At 37.4% G+C, this 27397-nt stretch overlaps 2 protein-coding genes and 1 pseudogene across 3 annotated transcripts; 2 read left to right on the forward strand and 1 right to left on the reverse strand.

Annotated features, from left to right (window-relative positions):
• The first annotated feature begins 176 nt into the window (after positions 1-176).
• Positions 177-1951, forward strand: LOC137716564 (putative galacturonosyltransferase-like 4 pseudogene; annotated as a pseudogene). The gene has a single exon (XR_015960435.1). The product of XR_015960435.1 is annotated as a putative galacturonosyltransferase-like 4 pseudogene (transcript).
• Positions 1952-8702: 6751 nt separating this feature from the next.
• On the forward strand, positions 8703-10391 carry LOC137715707 (uncharacterized). Its single transcript, XM_068455047.2, has one exon. It carries the CDS (start codon positions 8777-8779, stop codon positions 10226-10228), a length of 1452 nt encoding a protein of 483 aa, XP_068311148.2. The 5' UTR covers positions 8703-8776; the 3' UTR covers positions 10229-10391.
• Positions 10392-11287: 896 nt separating this feature from the next.
• On the reverse strand, positions 11288-16640 carry LOC137715706 (RNA demethylase ALKBH10B). Its single transcript, XM_068455046.2, has 7 exons — positions 15940-16640; positions 13309-13439; positions 13067-13184; positions 12697-12798; positions 12463-12578; positions 12132-12286; positions 11288-12048 (listed from the first exon to the last, which is right to left on the reverse strand). The coding sequence occupies exons 1-7, from the start codon at positions 16481-16483 to the stop codon at positions 11586-11588; spliced, it is 1629 nt and encodes a 542-aa protein (XP_068311147.2). The 5' UTR covers positions 16484-16640; the 3' UTR covers positions 11288-11585.
• Between the last annotated feature and the right edge of the window lie 10757 nt (positions 16641-27397).

A 27397-nucleotide genomic window follows, 5' to 3' on the forward strand; every position in this document is an offset into this window, starting at 1 on the left:
TTTTGGGACATGGGGTCTTACGTACCATAACTAATAACCTTACCTTTTTACACATAAAAATCCCCCTCTCCTCCTCCGAGCAATCTTCTCTTCCTCACAATCCCACCAACCTCCATCCTCCCCCCAAACTTTTTATTTTCAATCATTAATCTCTAACCTCTCCCCTAAACCGTCTCTCAACCAGCCTAGCTATGGCTACCACTCTCCCTCATCCTCCTATTCTTCCTTGACCCCCTCAAGGGCCTCCACCACCTTCTTCTACCATTAAGGGCAGGATGGCCTCCTCATTGACATCTCATGGCCTCCTGTCTCTCCTCCTCCTCCTTCTCATCTTCCTCCACTGCCCCACCCACGGTGCCGCCACCACAGGCATCCGCCTTGGCATCATCCGGAAAATTTCTCCAGATGTTGCCATTTTTCAAGAAGCTCCAGCTTTTCGAAATGGGGATGTTTGCGAGCATGTAGAGAAAATTCACATTGCCATGACACTTGACTCCAATTACCTAAGAGGCACCATGGCGGCTGTGCTTTCAATCCTGCAACACTCGACGTGCCCAGAGATTGTCGAGTTCCACTTTCTCTGGGCACGGTTCGAGCCCGAGGTGCTCTCCAACATCAAATCCACCTTCCCCTACCTCAAATTCAACGTCTACCGCTTCGATTCGAAGAGGGTACGTGGGAAAATATCAAAGTCGATACGCCAAGCCTTGGACCAACCCTTAAACTATGCACGTATTTACCTAGCCGACATAATCCCAGTTGATGTGAAAAGGGTTCTATACCTAGACTCGGACCTTGTGGTTGTGGATGACGTGGCAAAGTTATGGAAGGTTGACTTGCAAGGCAAGGTATTGGCAGCGCCTGAATATTGCCATGCAAACTTCACCCAATATTTCACAGAATCGTTCTGGTCCGACAACGAAATGTCCAAAACGTTTGAGGGCAGAAATCCTTGCTATTTCAACACAGGGGTGATGGTGGTGGACGTGGATAAATGGAGACAAGGTGGGTACACTAAGAAAATGGAGGAGTGGATGCTGGTGCAGAAGCAGAAGCGAATTTACCATTTGGGGTCTTTGCCGCCGTTTTTGTTGGTTTTGGCTGGGGACATCACGGCTGTTCATCACAGGTGGAACCAGCATGGACTTGGTGGGGACAATCTCGAAGGCAAGTGTAGGAGTTTGCATCCTGGCCCTATAAGCTTGTTGCATTGGAGTGGGAAAGGCAAGCCCTGGTTGAGGTTAGATTCAAGAAAGCCCTGCACCGTTGATCATCTGTGGGCCCCCTATGATCTCTACCGTTCATCAGCTCATTATTTTGAAGAATGAGAGATGATGAGATCAACGGTGTGGGAAGAGCAAGAAGGTGAAAAATAGTTTTGGAGTAAAAAAATTGGGTCAAGGGGGATAAGGGAGTTTGATTAACTAGAAAAGCAAGAAGGTGAGAAAATGATCACTGGGTAAGTTGCTATCCTTTTTCTTTTTACCTTTTAATAATTATCCTAGACCAAGTAAAAATAAAAAATAAAAAGCAAGAAAAAGTATAGAAACAAAAGTAAAACTTTAGGGAGTAAATTAATTTGGGCTAAGGCTGGTTAACTGCAAGGAGGGCATATATTTACTTAGGGGAAACACATGGAAGAGGAAGAAGACTTCACAGTGTTTGAGTTATTTCTTCTTCTTTCGATGGAAATGTTATCAGCATAGCTTTCGACCACCGGAAGATCCTCTTACCGGACTTTTATGGCGGCCCTCAAGGTTATTTGTTTAAATATGGAATTATGTCTCCATATCCAGTTTAGTGTATAATTAAGTTTATTTAGCCTAACAATATTTTGGTACATTTTTGTTTTCCTTATTTCATTTTTGGTACAGTTTTTCTTGTACCTTCTTGTAGCATCTTATAGTTCGATGAGATGAAGAGCAATTGAGCCTCCAAAATTTATCAAAAACTAACTCTTTCTACCACCAAACAAGGCTCCCAATTCCCAAATTTTGATGGGAGTCTTTTGGTAATTCAATTAGAAATATCTAGTCTTGGATAGAGTATTGCTATCCACACATCATTTTTATTTCTCACACACCCCTCTTAATTTTCGATCATTAGATCGAACAAATTGAAAAATATCAATGACAAAAAATTAACAAGGGTGTGTTGGAGGTAAAAATGGGTATGTGAATAACACTTTCCCTCAGATATCCTCCACCATTTCAATTTTTTATTTTTGTTATTTTGTTATATATGATTCCTTTTTCCTCACGGTTTCAATGTTGAATGTTGATATGAATTCGTTTCGGGTACCAAATGGTCACACTGAACAAATTTAGCTAATGCCTTCTTATCGAGAAATTAAAAAACGTTCAGTATAACAATGACATAATCACATAATGTTCTAAATTCAAATGTTGTAATTTGAGTGAACAAGAAATTGGACAATTTTTAGTTCACCCTTTGCACCCGGTTTCGAATTCTCATGTTACATTGATTTGACCCATTTGAGCATAGCCATTTCACCTTTCGGAAGCTTTTGCGACTACCCAATAATATCAGTAATTGCAACTTGCAAGCCCAGTGTGCACTGCAGCCCGACGAGCCACCATGTCAACCGCCCCATATGACATATAGCTAGGGCTAAGACTTACTTGGCTCCATGTCATTGTTCCTCCTTATAGCTTCCTTTCTGCTCTGAATAAACGTTTTTGAGTTTTCGTTTATGTTTGGAGCAATGTGAAAAAGTGGTCTTACGGACTTTAAAGTAATCTTTTATCATTTTGAAAAAAGTTGAGGTTTCACCATAAAATCAATTGGCAATATGAAGAGTAGTTCAACTTACTTATAAACACATGCAAGGTCCCTTGTCCCTTCAATGAAGGACTCATTCTCAACACATTTATCTTCATCTTCTATCTCCATTGCTAATGTCAACTTTTCACTACTTATTGCACCTTTTTCCTTTCTTCTTCTCATTTTTCTCTTTATCTAGTTTTGGTACATCCTTAATGCTCGAAACCTTCTTCATGTTGCTTTGTGTCCGGAAACATTGCCCTCCACTGGTTCACGTACCTTGTCAATCTGCGTCCATCATCGGTTTGCTTGGAGTGAACTTGAATCTGAATATACTTGAATCCTTCTTGCGTGTTTGATGAGCCTCATGAAGGTACGTTGTCTCAACCCCATTAGAGCAACTCTAGCGTTGGAGCCCTCCCCCCAGGCTATACACTATTCAATTCACCTTATGAACAGTAAATACCCTTAATGAACAGTAATAGCCCTGGCAATAGCATTTGCATCTCCACCGTTACACTTCAATAGCTATGGCAATAGGCAATAAAATATTAGTATTTTTTTTATTTATAAAATAATACAAAATAATTTTAATTGTAATATCGGATAAGATTTTTAATCGTTCTTGTTGCGCCGCGTGTCATTATCCGAAGTATTATTAAATAATACAAAATAATTTTATTTGTAATTTCGGATAAGATTTTTAATCGTTGTCGTTGCGCCACTTGTCATAAAATCCGAAAAGACAATTATTGGGGATGGATTTCTGATAAATTTTTTAATCGTACTCGTTATGCCAGGTGTCATTATCCGAAAATACAATTATTGGTGATGGATTTCTGATAAGATTATTAACCAATCACGTCGTGCCACGTGTCATAATCTGTTCACAATCTTTGAGGATAGATTTCCATCAGATTTTTAACGAATGACGGCATGCCACGTGTCATAATCTGTTCACAATCTTTGAGGATAGATTTCCATCAGATTTTTAACAAATGACGGCATGCCACGTGGCATTATGTATAACTTAATCCTTTCTGAATCCTCCATATAATCCACCATCCACCCTCACAAATCTCACACCAATTTTCTCAAGATCTCTATCATTATTCATAGTTTCTGCTTCATTCTTCACAAAAATCTGTATCATTATTCATAGTTTCTGCTTTTTTCTTACAATGTCTTCTTCTTCCTCAAGGATGATGTGGGAACTCGATCAGGAAGAGGAAGAATTGTTTAACCAATCAGAAGCAATGTTCAATCACCAGAGGGCAAAAAATGAGATGGAAGAGGATGAGGAGTGTAGAAGGAGAGATGACGAAGTAAGAATGGGCAGAGCCTCACATTCCCGTCGAATCATCCAAGTTATGGCTCAGATCTGCAGGCCCAGCCATTCCGGAAACCTTGATAGAAGCAGGCAACGACGAGGTATGGAACTCTTGGATGATTATTTTGTTCCTAATAGTGCATTCCCTGATATGTACTTTAGACGTCGTTTTAGAATGGAACGACATTTGTTCAACAAAATCATGATTGCTGTTTGCAACCATGATTCTTACTTTGTGCAAAATAATGATGTTTTTGGTGCTATGGGTCTACTGCCTGAGCAAAAAATTACTGCTGCCTTGCGGATGCTTGCATATGGAGCATTTGCAGACCAAGTGGATGAGATAACGAGGATAGGGAAATCAACCATTCTTGAGTCCTTGATGAGGTTTTGTGGAGCAATCGAATCTATCTACACCGCTGAGTACCTCCGCAAACCTACAAACATGGACTTAGAACGGCTGTTGAAGAAGGCCGAGATGCGTGGTTTTCCTGGGATGATTGGAAGCATTGATTGTATGCACTGGACGTGGAAAAATTGTCCAAGTGCATGGTAAAGCGCTTATGGGGACAGAAAAAGAGCAAAAAATATCATTCTGGAGGCGGTGGCATCTTTTGATACATGGATTTGGCACGCCTTTTTCGGGGTCCCGAAAGCTCAAAATGACATCAACGTCATTGCCCAATCCCCAGTGTTCAACGATGTCCTGCAAGGAAAGGCACCAAAAGTCACGTATGAGGTCAACGGACGTATGTACGACGACCTATACTACCTAGTTGAAGGCATTTACCCGCGATGGTCAACATTTGTCAAAACAATGCCACGTCCGCGAAGTGCAAAGGAAAAACACTTTGCAAGCTGTCAAGAGGGGTGCAGGAAGGATGTGGAGCGTTGTTTCGGTATCCTCCAAGCTCGCTGAGCGATCGTCAGGGGTGCTGCCAGATTGTTTGATGTAGAGTTGCTTCGATCCATCATGATGACGTGCATAATTCTTCACAACATGATTGTGAAAGATGAGTACGATTATGAAGCCGTTGATGAATATGAGCCATACACGATGAACAATTCAAGAACACGTATATATTGTGCTCATGACGCCACCGATGAGCCCGTTCAACATGAGCCATTACAAAATGATGGACGTTACAATGAAAGGCTTATTCAACGATATACTGCATTTCAAATGCCAGACATGCACAATGCCCGGCAAATTGACTTGATAGAGCACCAGTGGGCATTGAAACAAGTTGAAGATAATTAAGTTCATTTAGTGTGTTTTTTTTAATTTGGTATGTTTATGTTATTTTATTTGGTGTGTTTTATTATTTGGTATGTTTATGTAATTTTTTTAGTGAGTTTTTTATTATTCCGTATGCTTATGTAATTTTATTTGGTGTGTTTTTGTCATTTCAATAAATATTCTCTTAGTATTGTGTTTTTGTCATTTCAATAAATATTCTCTTAGTATAAATAACTTACCAAATTAATTTGAATAAATATTCAATAAATTGGAAACAACATAAATAATATAAACAATAAATAATAAATTACAACCCAAAGTGATTGGAAAATTATGGGCTCCGATTATAAAAAGTACTCTATTCATCATCACTTAATCAATTTGTGGTGCTAGAATGATCTTCTCTTGTGGTGCTAGGACCATCTTGGCTTACTATCGCTTCTCTTGCACGCCTCATTCGCACTACGTCTGCTTTCTCTGACTTCCAAAAAAATTTAGAATTTGGAGACTTCCCTTCTAAAGGCGTGTTCATAATTTCACGATCTCGTTGAGCCCGTCTTTCTTCTCTAACATGTTCCCTTTCTTGCTTAAGTAGCTCTCTTTCTCTCTCATTAGCATGAAATTCTCTCTCATTAGCCTGAAATTCTCTCTCAATAGCTGCAGCTTTTGCGTCCTCTCTAGCCTTATCAGCCTCATATTTCGCCAGTTCCCTCGCCAAAGTCAATTCACCTTGGCGAGTAAGTTCTTCCATGAACTTTGCATAATCATTCTTGGAAACAGTCCCTTTTCTCTTTGAAGCCTTCTTACCTTAAGGCCTAATTGGATAACAGGTCGAACCCGACGCTTGTTCGGGGAGGGGCGTTTCGGACACTTCTTCTGCATCATCTTCATGAACATGCAAGACATGATCGGGTGTAGAGTGTAGAGGGGTGCTGTTCATGTGCACTTCTAGACCGACTGGCACAACTCTAAATTTAGGACAATCTTTGACAATATTCCAACATTCCCACCGGTTGAATGATTTATTTTTGCTTTTGCTTTTGGCAGCGTACCAAGCTTGTGCTTGAAGTTCCTACACAATGCGGGAGAAGAAATTATTATAATGAAAATAAGTAACAAATAAATAATACAAACAACATAATTATAATGTAAGTAGGTAACAAATAAATAATACAAACAATAAATAATAAATTATGTAGGTAACAAATAAATAATAAAAACAATAAATAATAAATTGTGTAGGTAACAAATAAATAATACAAACAATAAATAATAAATTATGTAGGTAACAAATAAATAATACAAACAAATAAATTATAATGTAAGTATGTAACAAATAAATAATAAAAACAAATAATTATAATGTAAATTTGGGTATCAAATTAATAATATATTGTTACCTGATCCGAGTAATTTTCCCCACTTCGAATATTACTACTAGCTTGTGCCAAGGCATCTCTCCACGTACTAAACGATTGGCTAAGTAATTTCCAACGACTGGACATCGATTCTTTAGTTCTTTTCCCACCAATTTTCTCAAGATAATTGGTATGAATAAGACTCCATGTTTCTCGCAACTGCATCTCATTACCCGTAAGCCAACTATGAGTAACTTCAACACAGCTAGTACACAACGCAACATCTTCAAGAAGCGACCAATTCGTACCTGCACCAGTGGTCATTTTGTTGAAAAAAAATGGATTGAAACTTTGAGACAAAGAAAGGTATTTATAAAGCATGAAAGGTATTTGAGACAAAGAAATGTGATTGAAAGTAGTTGAGAAAATATGAAATTATTGTGTAAGGTAGACGATAATGAGAAGGTATTTATAGAAAAGTAAAAACAATTTTTTTAAAAAAAATATCAGATTTTTTTTTTAATTTCTTACAATTTTTTACAATTTTATTTTTATTTTTATTCAACTAATTAATCTCTGCCGTTGGATATAAAAAAAAATTGAATTCCAACACTCTAGATTGTGCAACGTGTCACAACGGTAACTTTTCTTAATTTAAAAACTATTTTTTCTTTTATTTTTTTATTTATAAAGCATATTAATATCCACCGTTGATCTCAGATCGAATGGTGGATATTAAATAAGACTTTTTTTTTTTTACCGTTGGGATCGAACAGTCCAAATTAAAGATCCGTTGAGATCGAACGGACCGTGGGAAGCCACGTGGCTTCCCAACGGTCACTGAAAAAGTAATTTTTTTTCTGATTTCTTGTCGGTGACGCGCCCCCATGCGCGAGTGGGGTGCACGCGCCTGACAGAAAAAAAATTAAAAAAGGCCTGACACCAGGCTGACGTCAGCGCTGGCGTCACAGGGCCTCAGCCTCTCGGGCTGGCAATTCTTCATGGGCCTGGAGCTCGGGCCTTCACCTCCACTCGGGCTCTCCAACGCTAGAGCCAGTCCACCGGGCCTCGGACCCCTTTTCTCTCCCTTGTCCCCTGAGCAACTCCCCGCGCTGGGCTTGCTCTTAGGGCTAGCAACTGGAGCCATAGGTTGTTCGTCTTGAGACATCAGATGACCTAACGTTACTTGCTTAACATGGCGTCTAGCAACGAGGCTATTCACAATGAAGGTGAAGAACCTATGGCAAAAGCCAATAGGCTACGTACGATTGAGCTTCTCTTGCACTGCACGAATTTTTAACAAATCTTAGGAATTGTGATTAGGGTAATGCTCCTACATATAAAATTTGGTGTCTCACCTCTATTAGAGCGATGATTTAGATGTGGTCTATAAAATGTAGTCTTTCTAGCATTTTTTGCTGCAATTTATACATCATACGTATATATTAGTCAGTTAAATATAGACTCGTTTTTAGAATGTGCCATTTTATTTCGACAAGTATAAACTGTACGCGATGAAAATTACATATATATACACAAATCCACAAATATCTTGGAGGAGTCTCTTGATAGACTTTTCATTGTGCTAGACGATACTACTTTAATAGCCTAACAACCCAACTCATGGAACATACAACCCCATATGGGGAAGATTCGACATGAAGGTGTCAGACCTTCGTGTCGATGTGAGTACTTGGGACAATTAGCATGTTATTCATCTAATAACTTTACAACATTATTTTTTATTTTTAATATTTTCGATACAACGATATATTTATACTCAGAAGGTGAGAGGCTCGGGATAAGTCAGACCTTGCGATAATAATCGGAACCGACAGATCACCACGCTCTACCTTCGTCCCTGCTTGATAGGTGGGTCTATCACAAATCATTGGGCCTACAGTCCATTCTTTATGTTGGGCCCATCTCCATAGTTAAAGCCCAAACATCAAGCTAGACATTGGCCACCCAAGTAACCCAACTCACTGATGTGCGCACTACACTTCAAGCGCACGTTAACATCCCTAAATCTCTTCTTCTACGGTACTCCAACCCCTCTCTCTCATGCAATTTTCTGGTAATTCCCAATCCCTGTGCTTTCCCAATTTTTCCTCCATGAATTTCTTCAAATCCGTATTCTCCGACGACCCAGATCCCCCGTACCCCGAATCCGAATCCCCAACGACCCAACCCAATCCCAACCCTACCGGCAACACCGGCGGATGGAATTTCGGCGATCTGATCAAAACCCTAGCGACCAAATCCGAGTCCGTGATTGAGACCTACCGCCGCGACCTGCAGGAATTCGGGTCGGGTCTAAAGAAAGAGATCGAGGTGGCTCAGGGGTCGTTGGAGACGGTGGGGCACGTCATCGATGAGTTCGGGAACACAGTGCTGAAAGGGACGGCCGAGATCATCGCTCAGGGCAAGGACGCGATCCTTGCCGACGACGAATCGGATTCCTCGGACGCCAAAGATCAAAGCTTTAGTTCTCAGCAGGGCTTGAATTCGAAACGGTACAGTAGGTTTGACGCTCAGGTGCGTGCGATTCAGGGTGACCCTAGCACTTACTGCGAGGAGCCTGAGGATTTGGATGATTACGAAAAATGGAAATCTGGGTTTGATCTGGATGAGAAAGGTGACGAAATCGAGAGGCTTTTCAAAGAAAACGGAGCTATGGAGGGGATTTACAAAAGGGTTGTTTCGAATAGCGTTGATCACGAAAGCTTTTGGTGTAGTTACTTTTATAGGGTTTATAAGCTGAGGCAGGCTGAGGAAGTGAGAGTGAATCTCGTTAAGCGGGCAATTTCGGTCGAGGAGGATGAGGAGTTAAGTTGGGATGTTGATGATGATGAGTCTGATGACAATGTGAGCAATGTGGTGTCGAAAGAGAATTCGGGGAAAAGTACTGAAGTGGCTGCTGAAGGTTCTGGTAAAGATGGGAGAGTTGAGGACTTGAGGGTTGGGAATGAGGTTGGAGAGAAGAGTTCCAATAATGCGGGAGAGGGGAGCAGTGTTAGTGAAGAGACTATTGTGGTGTCGAAGAAGGGCGATTTAGCGGCGAATAGCGAATTGGTCAGCAAAGATTCTGAGCAAAAGATTGTTATGGAAGAGAGCAGCCATGTTGGGGAATCTCAAGTTGTTGATCAGAAGAAGGGTAGTGCTGTGGAGTTGAGTGGCGAAAAGGAGTCCAAAAAGAAAATGCAGGTAGAAGGGGATTCCGGGAAGAAAGATTTACCATTGAAATTGGAGGAGAAAGCGGCAGTGGAAGGGAAGAAGAATGGGGCTGCTGAATCCGGTAAAGGCAATGAAACGCCGGAGGCAGAAGACCTTGGGTGGGATGAGATTGAGGATCTTAGCAGCATTGATGATAAAAAAGTTAGCCATGGTGGTGGAAGTGGAAGTCCTACTGATAAAGCCGAGCTCCGAAAGCGGCTCAGTACTGCAGCTGAAGAAGAAGAAGATTTAAGCTGGGATATTGAGGAGGATGATGATGATGTACCAGCTAAAACTTGAGTAGCAAGTAAATTTGAAAGTTCTTGATTCTTAAATTTAGTGCACGAAATTTTTTGTACTCCCCCAATTTATTTATTTAAGTGTAATATATGTGGGGGGATTCTTTTAAAATTTTCCCTTTTGTTTTATATCAGTTTGTTTAAAATGCAAATAGGTTCCTTTATATCTGAGACTTCCTTAGCAAAAGTTATCTAGATATTGTTGGATAATGACTTAGTAGGAGCGTCTAACTACGTCATAAGCATCTCTTGTGAAAACTCGAGAATTTCTGTGTTTCGGTCCCACCTGGTGCGAGAGATACCCTAATCAAACAGCACGACTAAAGCAACACATCCCGAAGGAAATCAGGAGGTTTCTCGAACAACATGCATTCCAAATCATGTGCTAGATCTACTTATGAAGCGTGGTTTTCACGTTTTTAATGTGAATTATATGCAGTCGCTTCTGCGGCATTTGCACTGAACAGATGCCCACAATGTAGTCATGGGTTCTAATACTGTCAACAGAGTTGGCAGTTTCTTATCCAAGAGAAAGTTGTTGCATATGCTTATATGCCTACCTAACCCCTTCTTCTATTGACTCATTGGTGCGGTAAGTAGTAACTGTGAATTGATATTGCGAAGTGTAATGTGGAAAGCATGCAGATTTTTCCCCACTGATGAAGGATCTTGATGCCCCTTAGAATCCTTTGTTTTGACAGAAATAGGTTAGGTTCAGCCCCTTTTCAAATCGCTCCGCGAAGACTGACGTTCATAAAGGTTATTGAGATTATCAATCTTTAAGTGGGAAGGAATAGTGTGGGAAGGGAGCGAGACCAAGCCAAGCCACTAGGAGAGTAAGCCCTTCCCACGTGTCAAAATGAATGCAGCCTCAACCAAAGAGATCACCTGCACCCTTGATTTAAGGTTCAAAACTCTCCAATATAATTTAAAAAGGACGAATTTGCAAGAGACGTTGTTTAGCGCATTTGTCCTTGCATTGGAAGTCTTGTGTTTGGATCCCTTTCACCTAAATATCGCTTGTATAAAAAATTGCCGCTATGAATCGAAAGAAAGGATCTTGTGAATAAAATAGTTTAATCCGTCAATGAAAATCTTTCAACATAATACAAAATTCAGCTCCTTTTACTTGAGCTAAAATTCACACCCCACAATTTTGATACCCTACTAAATCTGAAGGCCATACACCATCCAAGAAAAAAGTACTGTAACTCATCTAACAGCACCTAGGCTTTGTTTGTACAACAAGAAAAGATTCCTGTAGAACACAAGAGAGAACGTGAACGCAAACTTTGCTGATTCATATGATTTTTGGACCCAGGGCTGCCTCTGGCTAACTTCGGACCTTCGTTCTTCCATTAGACACTGATGCCGGCCTCAGAAGTGGACTCTGCCACATGTGTTTCTGCTGGGGAAGGGAGTGCCATAAGCCGTCCCTTTTGGGCGCGAGGTGGAAGATGCTTTGCTGATTTTCTTGACCCCCTGGTCCAGGGCAAGAAAACCCCGGTACCACTTTGAGGAACTTTTTGAGGGCTCGTTACCATAGGACGAACGGGGGTTAGCATGACTACACCCCATTTGGGCATCACATCCATTGCCTCATAACCATTGAGAGCTGCTCCATCTGGCACCGCGTATGGGCTCACCATCCCAGGTTGCCATAGAGTCATGGCACCATTGTGGGTTGGACTTTGGGGAGACTGGAACTGGTTGGAGTCTACTCGGACTCTGAAGAATGTGATGCTCACCCTTCTGTTTGGAGATGGACACATCACGTGTCGTGACATGTCAGCACTGTTTCCCCTCATGACTAAAAGGGACCTGCAGAGGTTAAACATTCAACGTTTTCGCTTTTCAATCACCGTGAAAAGATAAGTGAAACTGAAAGAACTAAGAGTACACACCCTTGTTTCAGCGATAGCATCAGCGGCCCCTTGTAGTTCCCATCATTATCACTCAGAAGGGTGCGCCCGAAAGCCATTGCTGATTCAGAGAGGAGAAGAGTGGCGATGGGCTGGTCCAAATGGGGCGGTTTCAGGAATGGCTGTGAATATTCTCCCTACAAAAAGAAATGATTGCCATTAGAACTGTTTATCTCTTAAATTAAAAAGAAAGTGCATAAACAAAGACTCATAACACAAACCAATGCCGTGAAGCGCCCTCTTTGCAGCTATGTTCTAGTAAACAGTAACAGAGGCAGTAACATGACAATGCAGCAAGCAAAACATAAAATACCTCCTCAAAGAAGTTGATGATGCAACCATTCGGTCGTTTATACTCCGGAATTAACTGCCATAGTACAAAGTGATCAATCACATCTTCGAGAAGAGCTGGAATCGGCCCTGTATTGTCTATAAAAACAAATTAAAGTTAGCTTCGGTATTTAGTATAAGACCCTGTCGGAAATTTGACAAACTGAATGACATTTATAAAATAGTTGAAGTATGCATTACTAGTTTCGGTTATTACTTGTAGTGTCCTCCTTGATCTGCCCGAAAATTGGAACACCAAACTGAATCAGCTCTCTCCTGTTTCCCTTAACCTGCTTGTTGAACAAAATGAAGGTCTCGCCTGTATTCAGTCAAGAAGATAAGAGTTAGATTCTTGAATGAATACTGATAACTTAGAGTAGCCTTTCCTATGTTAAAAATTGAGTTAGCCTCGATAAAGCTACATGGAAATGATTTCGCATTCAAACTTCAGAAGCGAATTTTTTTAAGAACAAATGGATATCTACAATTATCCCCAATGCACAAAACGACATAATAGAACAATGTATAAGACCACATTGAACAAGATACAACCCAGGATGAGTTTCACAAACAAGGGATTCCTTTACCTGAGAGCTCTCCATTAAGTCCAGCCGCGTGGAGATCATTTACGAAGTCAGTCAATTTGCAGAGTTCGGTGTCAGTGAATATGTCCTCGTATAGCTTTAACCCTTTCACAACATTCACCTGCCAGTTTCGGTTATCTGCTAGTCAGTAATAGCTACCTGATTTCTCTTACCAGAATATACAGCATAACCAACTCTTTCACTTCTCTCATATACAGTAATATTAGATTGAAGAAATAACTCACCATACGCCCTCTGACCAACTCCTTTGCTGAGAAACCTTTAGTCAATTTGATCTGGGTACGACGCTCCTCACACTCGTCATGATTAGAGCATATCTCGTTGTTTACTGAATTGAGCTGCGCTTCTTGTGAACCTGCAGTAAAAGTATGCAATCGAATTGTTAAAAAAAATGCATTCGATAATCAAATGAATTCACTAGCAATAAATCAAAATTAGTAACAGTTGCACAAGTTAAACAACCAATTATTCACGTAAACATTCACATACTACAAAGGGAGAAATACAATGAGGTTATTTAACAAGGGCGAAATCTAAGACAGACCAACTGATCTAAAAACCAGTTGGTTTATGTTGTTCCGAAGTCAGCTAGCTTATAATTAAGTAACAAACTAGAATCTATCTATATGCCAAAATAGCTATCAAACAGAAATGATGCAAAGTTTCCATCAAATTCGAGTCTACGAACATCGCATTTGCAATAGATCAGTGATACTCATGTATTACACGCAAAGCTTTGAAACATAACCGAACAAGTGTGTTTTTTTTACTGTTAATACCGTAAATCATGTATAATCGTTTCTATATACCGATTTAACTGTTAGTACCATGAATCAGGCGGTCCATAATAAACTAAACAACAAATTTTAACTTCATTTGTAATTGATTTCCAATACTAGACCTTTCACAATTGACAAAAAAATCCACAAAGAATTGAATTAACTTCTATGATTGTGGAATGCGCATCTTGAACACAATTTCTAAAACATAAAAATGGTGATATGGCCATTTTATTCCTGATAAACCAATGCTTCCACCTGCCGTTCATAAGTGCTTTTACAAAAAGCAAAAGCTAGCGCTACTCACCACGCACAACCATATAGGCAGGACACAATAACAAACAAAAATGCAGTAAAGCTACACACGCAACGCACCGCTATAAGCATTCAGAATATCGGAATCTTGAATAGTGGATTCGGGTGTCCGAACATAAGGACACCCGAGCCAGTTGGTATTCACACATCGTCATAAATTACTCGAAACTTGCACGAATATAAAAAGTACATATGTAGGATTAACACATTAAATAGTCCTTTTAGTTTTGGCCAACATGTGCACGATTACATACACTACTCAAATTTGAACCCTATTCATTACTATTTTTTAGTATGACTGGAACATGACATAATAGAAATGATTGAATATTTGGGTAAAAAAATTTACGGCCAGTAATATGTCATTTAATATACAGAGCTGCATTTCTGGCATCTTGAAAATCTTTGGATCTTTTTCTTGGGGATCCTAGGGATCTCATGATCGTAATCGTTCATCGTGTAGTAAAAAATCATTTCAAAATGTAAAATTTAAAATTAAATATAAATAGTACTTAATGAAAAATTAACCATACGATGTACGATGAACGGTCACGATCACATGATTTCTAGAATTCCTAGAAAAGAATCCTTTTTCCAGTGCCTCTATCTTATGTTTGCTTTGTTACGTTGGGCTTTGTGCTCTGTTTAGATTTAGACTTTTCTAACACAAATTGTTTCTTCCTTTTATTAATGAAGCTCATTTTTCATTTTCAACCAAAAAAAAAAAGTCTGGGCCCACACCGAGATGAGCCCCACACAATAATAACTAATTTTAATGTTGGGTTGACCACAAACACTTTGTCAAAGGGCACCTAACAACCCAGACTGAATCAACAAACAAAACGCAGGTGACGTCAACGGCTCTGATCAAGCCGCCCACCCTTTAATCAAAGGGCACGCATCTCGAGAGCCCGAACTAACTGTCACACCGAGTGCATCCAAACTTTCCCCTACCCTCGAATTTCTGAAAAGCCCGCTAAAACCTCGGGAAAAGAATTCAGCCACAATAAATAATTTTTTAACTTTATTAATTTCCAATTATTTTTTGGAAAATTTTGAAAAATATCATATAAAAAAAGAGAGATATTTATTAGAGAATTTTAACAAAAAAAATTCTCAATACTGTTTATTTCAAAGAAAAATTATATTTTTACATTAAAAAATCAATCATATACTATTCACTTCACATTTTATTTTATTTTAAAATTCAAAATTTTCAAATTTTACCATTAGTTTTCCTTGTTTATTAAGCTGGGAAAATTAGAAGTCAATCCGTCAAAAAGCAACGTTGAATTCAAGGTAGACGAGGAGATACGGTTTTTCAAGGAAATGTAAAACGGACTTGTTTTGAATCTCGGATCAGGTGGAGGCGGAGAGAAAAACACGTTTTTATTTGGCTCCTACAAATAATGGACCAAAAATTATTAATTAATATAATAATATATTTTTGCAATCAGAGAAGCAAAATCATTTTTATTTTCTCGGGAACCAAACACGGGAGCAAAAAGCTCTCCAGATTCCAAACAAGGGTTTTTTTTTTTTTTTTTTTTTTTTCTCTTTCTCACCAACCAAACGGACCCTTCAGAATACAAGAAACTTTCTCAGAGTAGCTTCAATCGGAAATAACACAGCTGAATCAGATTCAAGAAAGATAAAATATTTTCAAAAATTCGATCGCAAAAATTAAAAATTTCTACCAGTTCATATCAAATTTCAGAATCGTATGTAACAAATCCAAACTGTAGAGGAAAGGAATCAGACCTGAATCAGTAATCTCGCTATCCGGCGACGCCTCTTCTTCGGCAACGTCATCGGCGGCGACAATTCCATTACTCTCCGCCACCTTCTCGTCACTATCCTTCTCTTTGTCCGCCTCCAAACACGACTTAACCTCGTCGCTCTTGCAATTTTCTTCTGCTCTCAAAACGTCACCGTTCTCCACGCACCTTTCCACCCTTACCTTCTTCGGCCCGACGTTTCGGAGCTCCACCATCACATCGGCAATGGAGTGGTACTTTTGCATCTGGAGCACCGGGATCCAATTGATCCTTCTCCGGTGTATGGCTGCGAAAACAGAGGCGTACTCGGCGCCACCTCCCCCGCTAAGCTGAGTCAGGTGGCCGCAGAGGGAATCGATGATTGCGTTTGCCGCCGCGAACTCTCCTCTGTACCACCCGATAATTGCGTCCTTCGCCAGCTGGTCAGATACCATAGTCACCGGAGCCTGCATCGGCATCATTGCGGGTCCCAACACTGGCGCGGCTCCATCAGTCGGCGACGCAGCTGGCCCAACCGCCATCGCCATCTATGTTACCGTTAATCCCGAAATCAAATCCGTTCTCCTTTCTACGGACTCCGAAACCAAATATCGGATGCTTTTTTCCGGCGTTCGTCTCAGTAATCGTTCGATATTTTAGGAGGAGAGAGAGCAAAGAGAGGAGAGAGAGGTTGAAGATTCACATGGAGGGGTTTGGGTGGGAACTACATATATACTACCGGAGGAGTGGGAGCGGCTATGTCCTCGTCGGCGGGGACCACCGGTTGACGTGGCAATTTTGAGGTGGGGACGTGGCGTTGAACGATGTTTAGGGTACTGTTGGGCCGAACTGCAGAGAGATTTTTTAATGTAATCGGCACATTAGGTGGTATACTAAGTGTTATTATATAAATAGTGAAATATATGTGTTAAAAATTTAATAACTTAAAAAATAAAATTTCTCACAATTTATGTAAAAACACGTGGTGTACCACTCGTATTCTCGAATTGCAGAGGCGGGGACAGTGTGTAAGTAAACTAAAATGACGGAAATGACCTTTTTGTAATTTTTTTAATAATCCAACATCTCGATTAGCTTTTTTTTTTTTTTTTTTTTTTTTTGGAACTTTAACGAAAAACTACCAGTAATGTTTACTTTAACGAAAAACCATATTTTTACATTAAAATGTCAATCATGGTACTATTCACTTTACCCTTTATTTTGTTCTTATCGTTAAAACTCAAAGTTTTCAAACTCTTTTCATTAGTTTTTTTTTTCATAATTTTTTAATATTATTTTTTTGGGGTTACATGTTCGATTTTATTCAATATATTTGTGTTACCTATTTGTAATTAGGCTCGTCGCAATAGCTTAAATTTGTTATGCACTTTGTAATGTTGTAAAACTCGCATTGAAGATGAAAAAATAAAAATAAAAATTTAATTTGAGCTTGGACCCAAAGTGGTAAGTTAATGGCACCGATGATGGCTGATAAATAAGATGATGAGTAAAAACAGGTTAGGTTAAAGGTTCGGAACTTCTAATAAAAAAAATTGGTAGGTTAATAATGTCGCTTGTTTATCTTTTGGTAGCTTAGTGCCATTTTCACATTTCCAATTTATCTGCATTTTCATTAACATGTTTTGGTCTTAGTACTTTTCCAAAAGTTTAGAATTTTATTAAACATGAACCTTATTTTAAATGGTACCCTAATTTGGTGATTTAGATGAGTCTCAGCTTTATATTAGTTCTAACCAAGTTCATAATTTAGTCTTATAAAATTAAATATTGGGTGTATATTTCAATAACTAACTGAACATGTACTGCAGAATGCGCGTACAGTTTATGATTTAATTCAAAGAATCCAAAGCATATTGTATGATTGATGATCAAATAATGAGTACTCGTATACCCGTTTTATTTGATCTCACCATAATATAGAAGTGAGATTGGTCATAATGATAATGGTGTAAGATGAAATCAAACTAAATAGATCTTAACAGGTATCCATTAACAACTCAAAGAGTTGATTTGCCACCTCTGATTAGGAATGCTTATGCATAAATTAATGAGGAATTATGTAATTCAAATGTCTAATATTGGATCTAATGAATATGATCGTAACTAGTTAATTAATCACGTATGAGTAATGATTAAATAGTACATTTACACCTAATTGTCGTACGAACTAATTAAGAGCATATCAACACCCTAACTAAATGAAGCTTTTTGGCTACTTTAACAAAAAATACCAAAAAAGGAAAAGAAAAAAGAAGTGCTACTAGACCCACCCCAGTGTCTTATTTTCTCACTCACATGATAAACCCACCCATCATTATTCCCAAAATAACCATAATATTTTTTTTAAATAACTCTAATATATCTTTAAATAATATTATAAATAAATAAATAAAAATAGAAGAAAAAAAAAGAAAGAAAATGCAAGACCTAAGACCTAGACATTCATCATCTCTTCACACCTAACGCTGCCCTACAAAGACATTGGATCCCCAAACCACTATTCTTCCTCCTTTTTTATCAAAACCGCAAATCTCACACCCAATTCTCTTTTTTATCCATTGAAATTTCTCGCCTTCATCTAGCACACGCCCATTCCTTCATCCAACCTTTCCGTCCATTCTAACCCAAATCTTTCCCAACTTCTTTCCACCAAGATATCACACCCACCCACCATTATTTATTTATTATTTTAAATTATTTTTTGTTTTTTCAAAATTTTAGTACTGAATTAAATAGGGATTAGTTTTCTTTTAAAATGATAAATATGTTATTAACATTTTCATTAAATGGTGGGTGGGGAAATAAGACATCAGGTGGGAATATCACCACTAAAAAAAAAAAAAAAGCTCCAACAGGCTGGCTAACTGTACAAACAATAATTAGCTAAATTTAGTTATACTTTGGCCAACGAATGGAAAGCTCTTTGGTTGAGATGATATAAATTGGAAAAGGATCCTTGCCTGATCCTTTTCTTGATTATCCGGGGAATTCCGTGATCATATCCGTTCATTGTACATCATGCGGTCATAAATTATTTGAAATTTAAAATTTAAAATTAAATATAAATAGCACTTAACGAAAACTGACTGCACGATGTACAATGAACGGACATGATTACAGGATCTCTAGAACACATGGGATCATTTTCCATATAAATTATCATGTAATCATAGTTTATACATTGTAGAATGTGAATTCTTGTTTTTGGTTAATTAATTACTCTGCAATTTTGTCTTAGATCATCATTTGTAGCCTATCAATCATGAATTTTTTTGGTTTACGAATAGTTGGCGTTGTTGTTTAAGGTAAGAAGAATATTAACGGATTAACGGTCTTTACTAATTAGCGTATTGCATGAATGTAACGATTAATAAATTCTTTCACCTAAAGGGTAGTTACGTGACCTCCGTTATATATTAAGTTATCGAAATTTTTATTTCTCCATTACTGATAAGTAAACAAGTCCTGAAATGAATTGTAACGAGTAATCGATTTGCTTGATCCATCATTTTAATCATCAACTAGTTATATGATAGTAATTTTCCAAGTATTCCATCTATGTAACACTTTTTAATCTATTTAGGATTTGTATTAGCACACTATTTTATACTAGTTCAATTCACAATGAAGATATATTGACTTAATTTGATGAGATCATGGTTAGCTCAACTAGCATGCTAAAGCTTTGATGAGATCATTTACAATGAAGATTCATTGACCTAATGTTAGTTAATGAATGCTCTTAACTAACTGTATTTATTTAACGGCTTTTTATCTAAAATGGTTTCTAAGATTGGCATGGCTCCTCATTTTAGTCTTTGAGATTTGAAATCGATAGAAATGGTTCCTGAGTTTCTCCACCATCAATTATTTTGGTCATTATGTGAAAATTTTATGTTAAATATGGCAAAAATATCCTCAATTTAATGAACAATGGGTAAAATGATTTGACAAATTAAGGATATTTTTGTTATTTTATCCTTATTTAAAGCAGATTTCATGGAAGCACCAAAATGATTGATGGTAGACAAATTCATGAGCCACTTATATATATATTTTAAATCTCATGAACCAAAGTGAAGAGTTATGTCAATTTTAAGGATCCTTTTGATTAAAAAGTCTTATTTAAACTTTAGAAAAAAGAAAGAAAATGTTGATAATATATCTATGAAAAAACCAAAACACACTACAGAAACACAAGAGGTGGTTTTGCCCATAATGCTATTTGACATCACTACAAGTAGGCATAACAAATTTTATGACAAGACCGACCCAGAAAATGCCATATATGCGGTGCAGGGCAGCAACCCCATAACCAGGAAAGTTCGTTTTGGGTGGTAGGGTCCAATGAGAGAGCTCTCCATTGTTGTTGGCTTGTAGACGAGGAAGGAAAGTTGTGTGGGTCCCAAGACTGTAGGGTGGTGACCTAAAGTTTTAGGGTTAGCAATTTGTGCGTTCTTCTTTGTTGTGTCCACAGACTCCACTCTCCACCGAAGACATGGATGGATGGACGATAGCTTCTCAGCAGTTGCCACCACCATAAAAGACAGTAGTGGACTGCCAAATAATTAAGCCGGCTGGCTGTCTGGCTAAAAGCTGCTTATAACAAAGCCACTTACCAATCCGCTTATTGCTTTTTTTTTTTTTTTTTTTCTTTTTTTTTTTTTTTTTTTTTTTTTTTTTTTTTCAGTTTTTGTGTTATTTTAGGGCAAGAACCTTTGTTATTCTTAATAAAGGTTTGCTGTCTAATTCTCTAACTCTGCATGAAAACAAAATAAGCAGCTTCTTTCATAAGCTTGATGTTTACCTGTCAATCCATGTGAGTTTATATCATTATGTCATACTAATACTATAATGCACGTAAAACATCTGATTGACATTACATCCACATGAGAACATATCCCATTTTGTTTTAATTAGTACGTAACCCAACGTAGACTTCATTTCAAATTCAATTATGTGGTCTTTAATTGATACTCTAATGTTATCATAATTTATTTCTTCTCTTTTTCAAAAGGGGACCAGTTGTTGGTTTTATACGGCAGTTGATCATTTCGGGGATAGAAAAGACTTACAGAGGCATTTCAGCCTCTCTTTGACCACCATCGTGCAATTCACCCACCACTAGAAACTGAATCCAGGAATACCACGTGTAATACGGGTCTAAAATTCGTTGCAACCACTGAACCACCATGTGGTGATTCTAATGTTATCATAATTAAAACTGAGAATATCATGAGATAGAACTTAATGCTTGTATTACAAGATCCTCCATATATATATATATATATATATATATATATATATAGATAAGGTCGTTAATATATGAAGCTAGGGCTCCGCACGGACGTAAAACTTCAAAATGGAGTTGTTCTGAGCAAGTGAAACTAAAGTGGGGGAGGAGGGAGAGAGAAGGGACGGTATGCATCTTTTTAACAAGAGCATTTTCAGTCGTGTCAACTGCGCACTTTAACATATTTTTATTGAGTACTTTATTTTTAAAAAGAAGGGTTAGAGAATCCAATTTGGGTAAAAACATCTAGACCTGTCTCAAATTCCTCAATAGTATGGCAAATTTTAATCTTCCAATTAGGATAAAAAGTTCTTGTTTCTAAAAGGAATGACAAAGCCATCGTCTCTTTAAGTAAATTAAGAGGGAATAAATTAACTTTAAAGGCTTTAACCTTTATTAGAATTTATGTCAATTGAGAATAACTTATATGATACGAATCCAACATTACTGTGTTTTGTATACATTAATTTACATAAAAATGTACACATAATATTCTATCGACTTTTCTTTGGCTTTAACTTATATTTAAAAAAAAAAATTCTTGCTTACCCTTTACCTCATATTTGAGTTTCTAAGTTTGTGCAATGTTTTTAGTTCTCTCTATTGAATTTCGGGTCTTTCAATTTCTATGCAAATTAGTCCAATCTCTCATGTTCTGAGTTCAAATTATCTATGTATGTGAGCGGTCCTCCCACACATAAAATTCTAACTCCGCCACTGATTCGTGACATGTAAAACATTTTCATAGTAATGGTAGATTTGTAATAAAATAAAAATAACTCTACGTGGCCAAGTTTTGCAAGGAAGCCAGGCTTAAGCTGAAACTATATAGTGGGGGAAAAGGACATGATTCCATTTGCCTTTTTAGCTCAAAATCAAGGGTACCCATGAGACTTGAGAGGTCCATGTAAAATGGAGTTCCTAAAAAGTGTGCCATTTGGATGGAGACCCACAAAATCACTTTGTAGAAAAGTTAAAATTCAATTTCTAACTTTCACGCAATTTGTTATCTTTAAAACTTCATGCCAATAGAAACTCATGAACATGTACATCTCACGCTATGAACATGAACATCAATCTTTTTCAATATAATTTAGCATCTACTTAAAGGAACCATTTATTCTTGATGCTCTTGATAATGACATTAATCTATATATCGATATCGTGTTTGTACGTACGTCTTCACTATGCATGCCAACTTTTAGGGTTCCATTTAGGATGTGACATTTCAAGCATGAAAACTTTAGTTACTTATGCTCCACTATAAAGAAAGATACGAGTTTAGGTCAAATAGTTGGATGAAAATATTAATATTATATAAATATCTAGGTGTGGTGAGGTTCGATCTTATGTACCTATAATTAAACCTCTAATATGGATCTTACCTACAAAAATGGAATCCAGGAATTTCTCAAGGGTGGCTTATAATTTCTTTAATTCGAAATGCTCTCATCTAGTTAACTGACTGAAGTCGTTTTGGGAGCTGCATTGATCTAGTTGGCTAATTTTTGTTGGGTGAGATATCTAATTTTCATTGAGTGAGATAAGTTTCTTGTAAATTAGCAATTTTGTTTTTCATAAACACAATTGTATTAGAACCAACCCACCCTACCCTAGGGATTTAAAAAAAAAAAAAACAAATTTATTATTAAGGGAATGAGGAATTGTTTGATATTATTACAATAATTTAGAGGATAAAGAGTTTCAAACTCCAGACGCATGAGTAGAAACCAAATACATTATCAACTAGGATATAAGACCACATACGACTCTAACATAAGGATGACTCCGCCCTTGCTTGATTACCCGAAACTCCCAAGACCTACCATGAAGATAAAAAGAATCTCTATATTAATTCATCCAAAAAATGTGACCATCCCTTTACTTTGAACGTGCTTGAGCTTGTGATAAGTACTACTTTTTTTTGTTAAATTTGGATGGTGGAGGATCGAGGAAGATGTACACAACTCACACATATGTAACCTGGACCATGTAACTTGAAGTAGAAGTGGTTGCATATGATTCCATTTATTGAGAAAACGCAATTAAAATAATCGAACATGTCGTGTGGTTTGTTCACGGCCGTGAGGTTGGGAGAAAGGTAGTTAAAGAAGAAATCCATTCCTTTTCGTGATCTGTAAAATCTCTATGATCGAAGGTGCTCGAAAGAAAAAGTTGATAAGTTTAGGCTCCTCTACCTCCTTTGTTCTATTCTCTTCCTTTTTATCTTTCATGCCAGTATAGGTAGATTATAGAAACATTTTATTAGCTTATGATTTTAGTTTGTTTAATATTTGTTATATCAGATGGCGCTTTATGGCGGAAATAGCATATGCATTTTGATACAGGTTTGATCCTATTGATTATTTTCTTTCTCCAAAAATTAATTATTTAACTCACTAACGTTATCGGTCTACTAAAAAACATTATATATAGATTATATATGTGAATGATTCTCATTGCCAACCTCAAAGTTGATGTCGATTTTTTTATTTTTATCTTTTTGTTGTAATAGCATCTTCAAATTCAAACTAATGGTCTGTTGGGGCCAAATGTATAGCATGCATCTCCAAATTAATAATAGTGTGCAAATAATGTGCTATTTGTTTGCGTAATGGGTGGTGCTGTATAGAAGTATAAAACCGACACATTTGTTGACATATTAATTATTTAATATATAATAAAAATGTGTGTGATGCATCCAAATAATTTTATCATTTAGCAATACTAAAGTCGTGTTGTATTTTCATCACATGCATGCCGAGATTGTGACATCCCACATCGCCCAGGGGGAGTAATCCTTAAATGTATATTCCCATCTCTACCTAGCACGAGGCCTTTTGGGAGCTCACTGGCTTCGGGTTCCATAGGAACTCCGAAGTTAAGCGAGAAGGGGGCTAGAGCAATCCTATGATGGGTGACCGACTGGGAAGTTGCTCGTGAGTTCCCAAAAACAAAACCGTGAGGGAATGGTAAGCCCAAAGCGGACAATATCGTGCTACGGTGGTGGAGCGGGCCCAGGGAGTGATCCGCCCCGGGCCGGGATGTGACAATTTGGTATCAGAGCCTAAACCTGGCCGTGGTGTGCCGACGAGGACGTCGGGCCCCTAAGGGGGGTATATTGTGACATCCCACATCGCCCAAAGGTGTGATCCTTATATGTATATTCTTATCCCTACCTAGCACGAGGCCTTTTGGGAGCTCACTGGCTTCGGGTTCCTTAGGAACTCCGAAGTTAAGCGAGAATGAGGCTAGAGCAATCCCATGATGGGTGACCTACTGGGAAGTTGCTCGTGAGTTCCCAAAAACAAAACCGTGAGGGAATGGTAAGCCCAAAACAGACAATATCGTGCTACGGTGGTGAAGCGGGCCCGGGAAGTGATCCGTCTCGAGCCGGGATGTGACAATTTGGTATCAGAGCCTAACCCTGGCCGCTAGTGTGCCGACGAGGACGTCGGGCCCCTAAGAGGGGTGGATTGTGACATCCCACATCGCCCAGGGGAGTAATCCTTAAATGTATATTCTCATCTCTACCTAGCACGAGGCCTTTTGGGAGCTCACTGGCTTCGGGTTCAGTAGGAACTCCGAAGTTAAGTGAGAAGGGGGCTAGAGCAATCTCATGATGGGTGACCCACTGGGAAGTTGCTCGTGAGTTCCCAAAAACAAAACTGTGAGGGAATGGTAAGCCCAAAGCGGACAATATCGTGCTACGGTGGTGGAAGGGGCCAGAGAGTGATCCGTCCCGGGCCGGGATGTGACAGAGATAGTATGATATTAACACATTGTATAATTAGAGCTGTCTCATAATCCATACTGGAATTGTTCGGTTAACCCTATTGGACTCGTTATCCATCTCTCTACCTCTCAAGGTAGTTCTACAAATTAATGTAAAGATAAAGTTTGTGGACAGGAATGCAAAGTCATAGTAGGTCATTTAATTGGTTGAGATGATTCAATGTGCTCGGAATATGGGGTGGTACACCATACGTAGTGGAGAAAGATTTTTTTTTTCTTTTTTTCCCGTGTTTCACCATTTATATAATGATTTATGACGTATAGCCTGTGTTACGAGTACACTGAAAAATCTCTCGTAATTTGGTTGCATGACCTAAAGTTTTTTTTTCCCCTCTAAGATTTGTGAAAGAAATATCTATACATCTAAAACGTACTAGTCTGATATTTTTCCACGTGTTATAATATGATCAATTGTCGATATGGTTATGTCTCATTTCATAATAAACAAATATATATTACAAATTGAGTGAATTTGTACATCATGTAACGGTGTTACATTTCTAAACCTAACAGTAACAAATTAATCTTAAAATATAAAACTACCACATAGTTGTACGAAGGCTCACAAATTCAGTACTTTGCTGCAACCTCGTGATATTTTACATTCAATGGTTTACCAAGTAGAAATGTTTTAGCTAAATTGGTTGTAGCAATGTTCTCTTTTATGCATTTGAATTTGTATTATCTTATACGTAGGATAGATAAATTTAGTGTAAAACATTGATCAATCATACAAAAAAGAAATTAGTCTACCAATAATTTCATTTTGACTCTCACTAAAACATACAACATGTGTTTGTGTGCATGTGTTTGGGTTTGTATGTGGGGTTTTGTAAGGGAAAATTAGAATGCCCTACATCTTTTCTATAGTTGTTAGATTAAACATTCATCCCTTTTAAAGATTTGATTAAGGTGCTTTGATCAATTGCCACCTCAATAATTTTCTATTTATTTAATTTCCATATCATTAATTTAAATGCATTTATATAGAGGCATAAGGTAACTTAGCAACTAATTGCCTACAATATAGGAATTTAATTTCGTCAATCCCCTTCTATACATTAAATGACATTTTTTTTAATAAAATAAAATAAAAAAATTAATTAATTAACTAATTCCTCATTACCTTATTATCAGTATTTAAAAAAAAAAAAAAAAAAAAAACTCTTTCTATTAAAAATGTCTCAATAAAGTCTTCAATATATATTTTTTCACGTATAGATATATAAAAAAATATACTTAAAACTTATGGTACATTTGAGAACAAAAGTATTGACTTTCGATACGTTTAGATTTCAAATGTACCGAGAAACCAAATGTACCAAAAATTCAAATGTACCATAAAACCAAATGTACCTATTGTTGTGTAACCCTTTTGGTACGTTTAGATTTCAAATGTACAGATAAACCAAATGTGCCCACTGCCAGGTAACTCTTTTGGTACGTTTAGATTCCAAATGTACCAAAAGACCAAATGAACAAAAAATCACAAATGTACCACAAAACTAAATGTCTCTATTTGATAACCCTTTTGGTACATTTACATTCCAAATGTACAAGAAATACAAAAAATCAAATCCACTATAAAACTAAATGTGTCCATATTATAGGTAACTAGATGTAGCTATATAATCAAACAAATCTTTATTATGTGTTGGGTCTTCTAAATAATAAAATCTAACCATTTTTTTTATTTATAAATATTCTACTATATTCACACAAAAAAAAAAAGTAAAATTATAACAAACAATAAAAAAAAATGCATAGAGATGGATAATAACTGCATAAGTATAGGGATAAGAGGGGGGAAAAATGTCTAGGAAAAGTCATGAAAAATTAAAATTCTAAACAAAATAAACTTATGTGAAAAACTGAAATTAATAACCAAAATTTTAGGAAAATGCTTGATCAAATTTTCAAAAAGAGTGTATGTTTAGTCTAAAAAATTAAAAAACAAGGCACCTATATCAAAACGTCCCGTTTTGTAAACGTACATGAATCGTATGATTTGGTGGTTTGTCACAAAATTGAATTGTGAAATCGTTTTTCATTTAAATATCATATTATAATTTATATGCAAGCAAAGCAAAAGCCCGCATGCTTGAGCATGTTGCATACAATATTTGATTATTGTTATTCATTTGGACGGCTTGACCTCTGCTGATTTATTACATAAAATAAAAACAAAACAATATAATATATAGTTCTTATACGTGCTTACAAATACTTTTTTAAGGAAAAAAAAAAAAACAGTTGATGGTTTCGTCACGACAGTTCATCTTTTTTTAAAATAAAAATAATCACAAAGGTATTTCAGGCTTCTCCTGACTACCATCGTTTGATTCACCATAGT

The sequence above is a fragment of the Pyrus communis genome, chromosome 3 (genome assembly GCF_041283825.1).
Source record: "Pyrus communis isolate YQ-2024b chromosome 3, ASM4128382v1, whole genome shotgun sequence".
NCBI lineage: Eukaryota > Viridiplantae > Streptophyta > Magnoliopsida > Rosales > Rosaceae > Pyrus > Pyrus communis.

What these genes read in the sequence shown, in the direction of transcription:
- LOC137715706 (XM_068455046.2), bottom strand. Translation starts at nt 16,483, where the DNA reads ATGGCGATGGCGGTTGGGCCAGCTGCGTCGCCGACTGATGGAGCCGCG. An exon ending in AGTTGGTCAGAGGGCGTATG is followed by an intron (nt 13,185 to 13,308) that starts GTGAGTTATTTC and finishes CGAAACTGGCAG; the next exon opens with GTGAATGTTGTGAAAGGGTT. An exon ending in GATCAAGGAGGACACTACAA is followed by an intron (nt 12,579 to 12,696) that starts GTAATAACCGAA and finishes TTGTTTTTATAG; the next exon opens with ACAATACAGGGCCGATTCCA.
- LOC137715707 (XM_068455047.2), top strand. Translation starts at nt 8,777, where the DNA reads ATGCAATTTTCTGGTAATTCCCAATCCCTGTGCTTTCCCAATTTTTCC.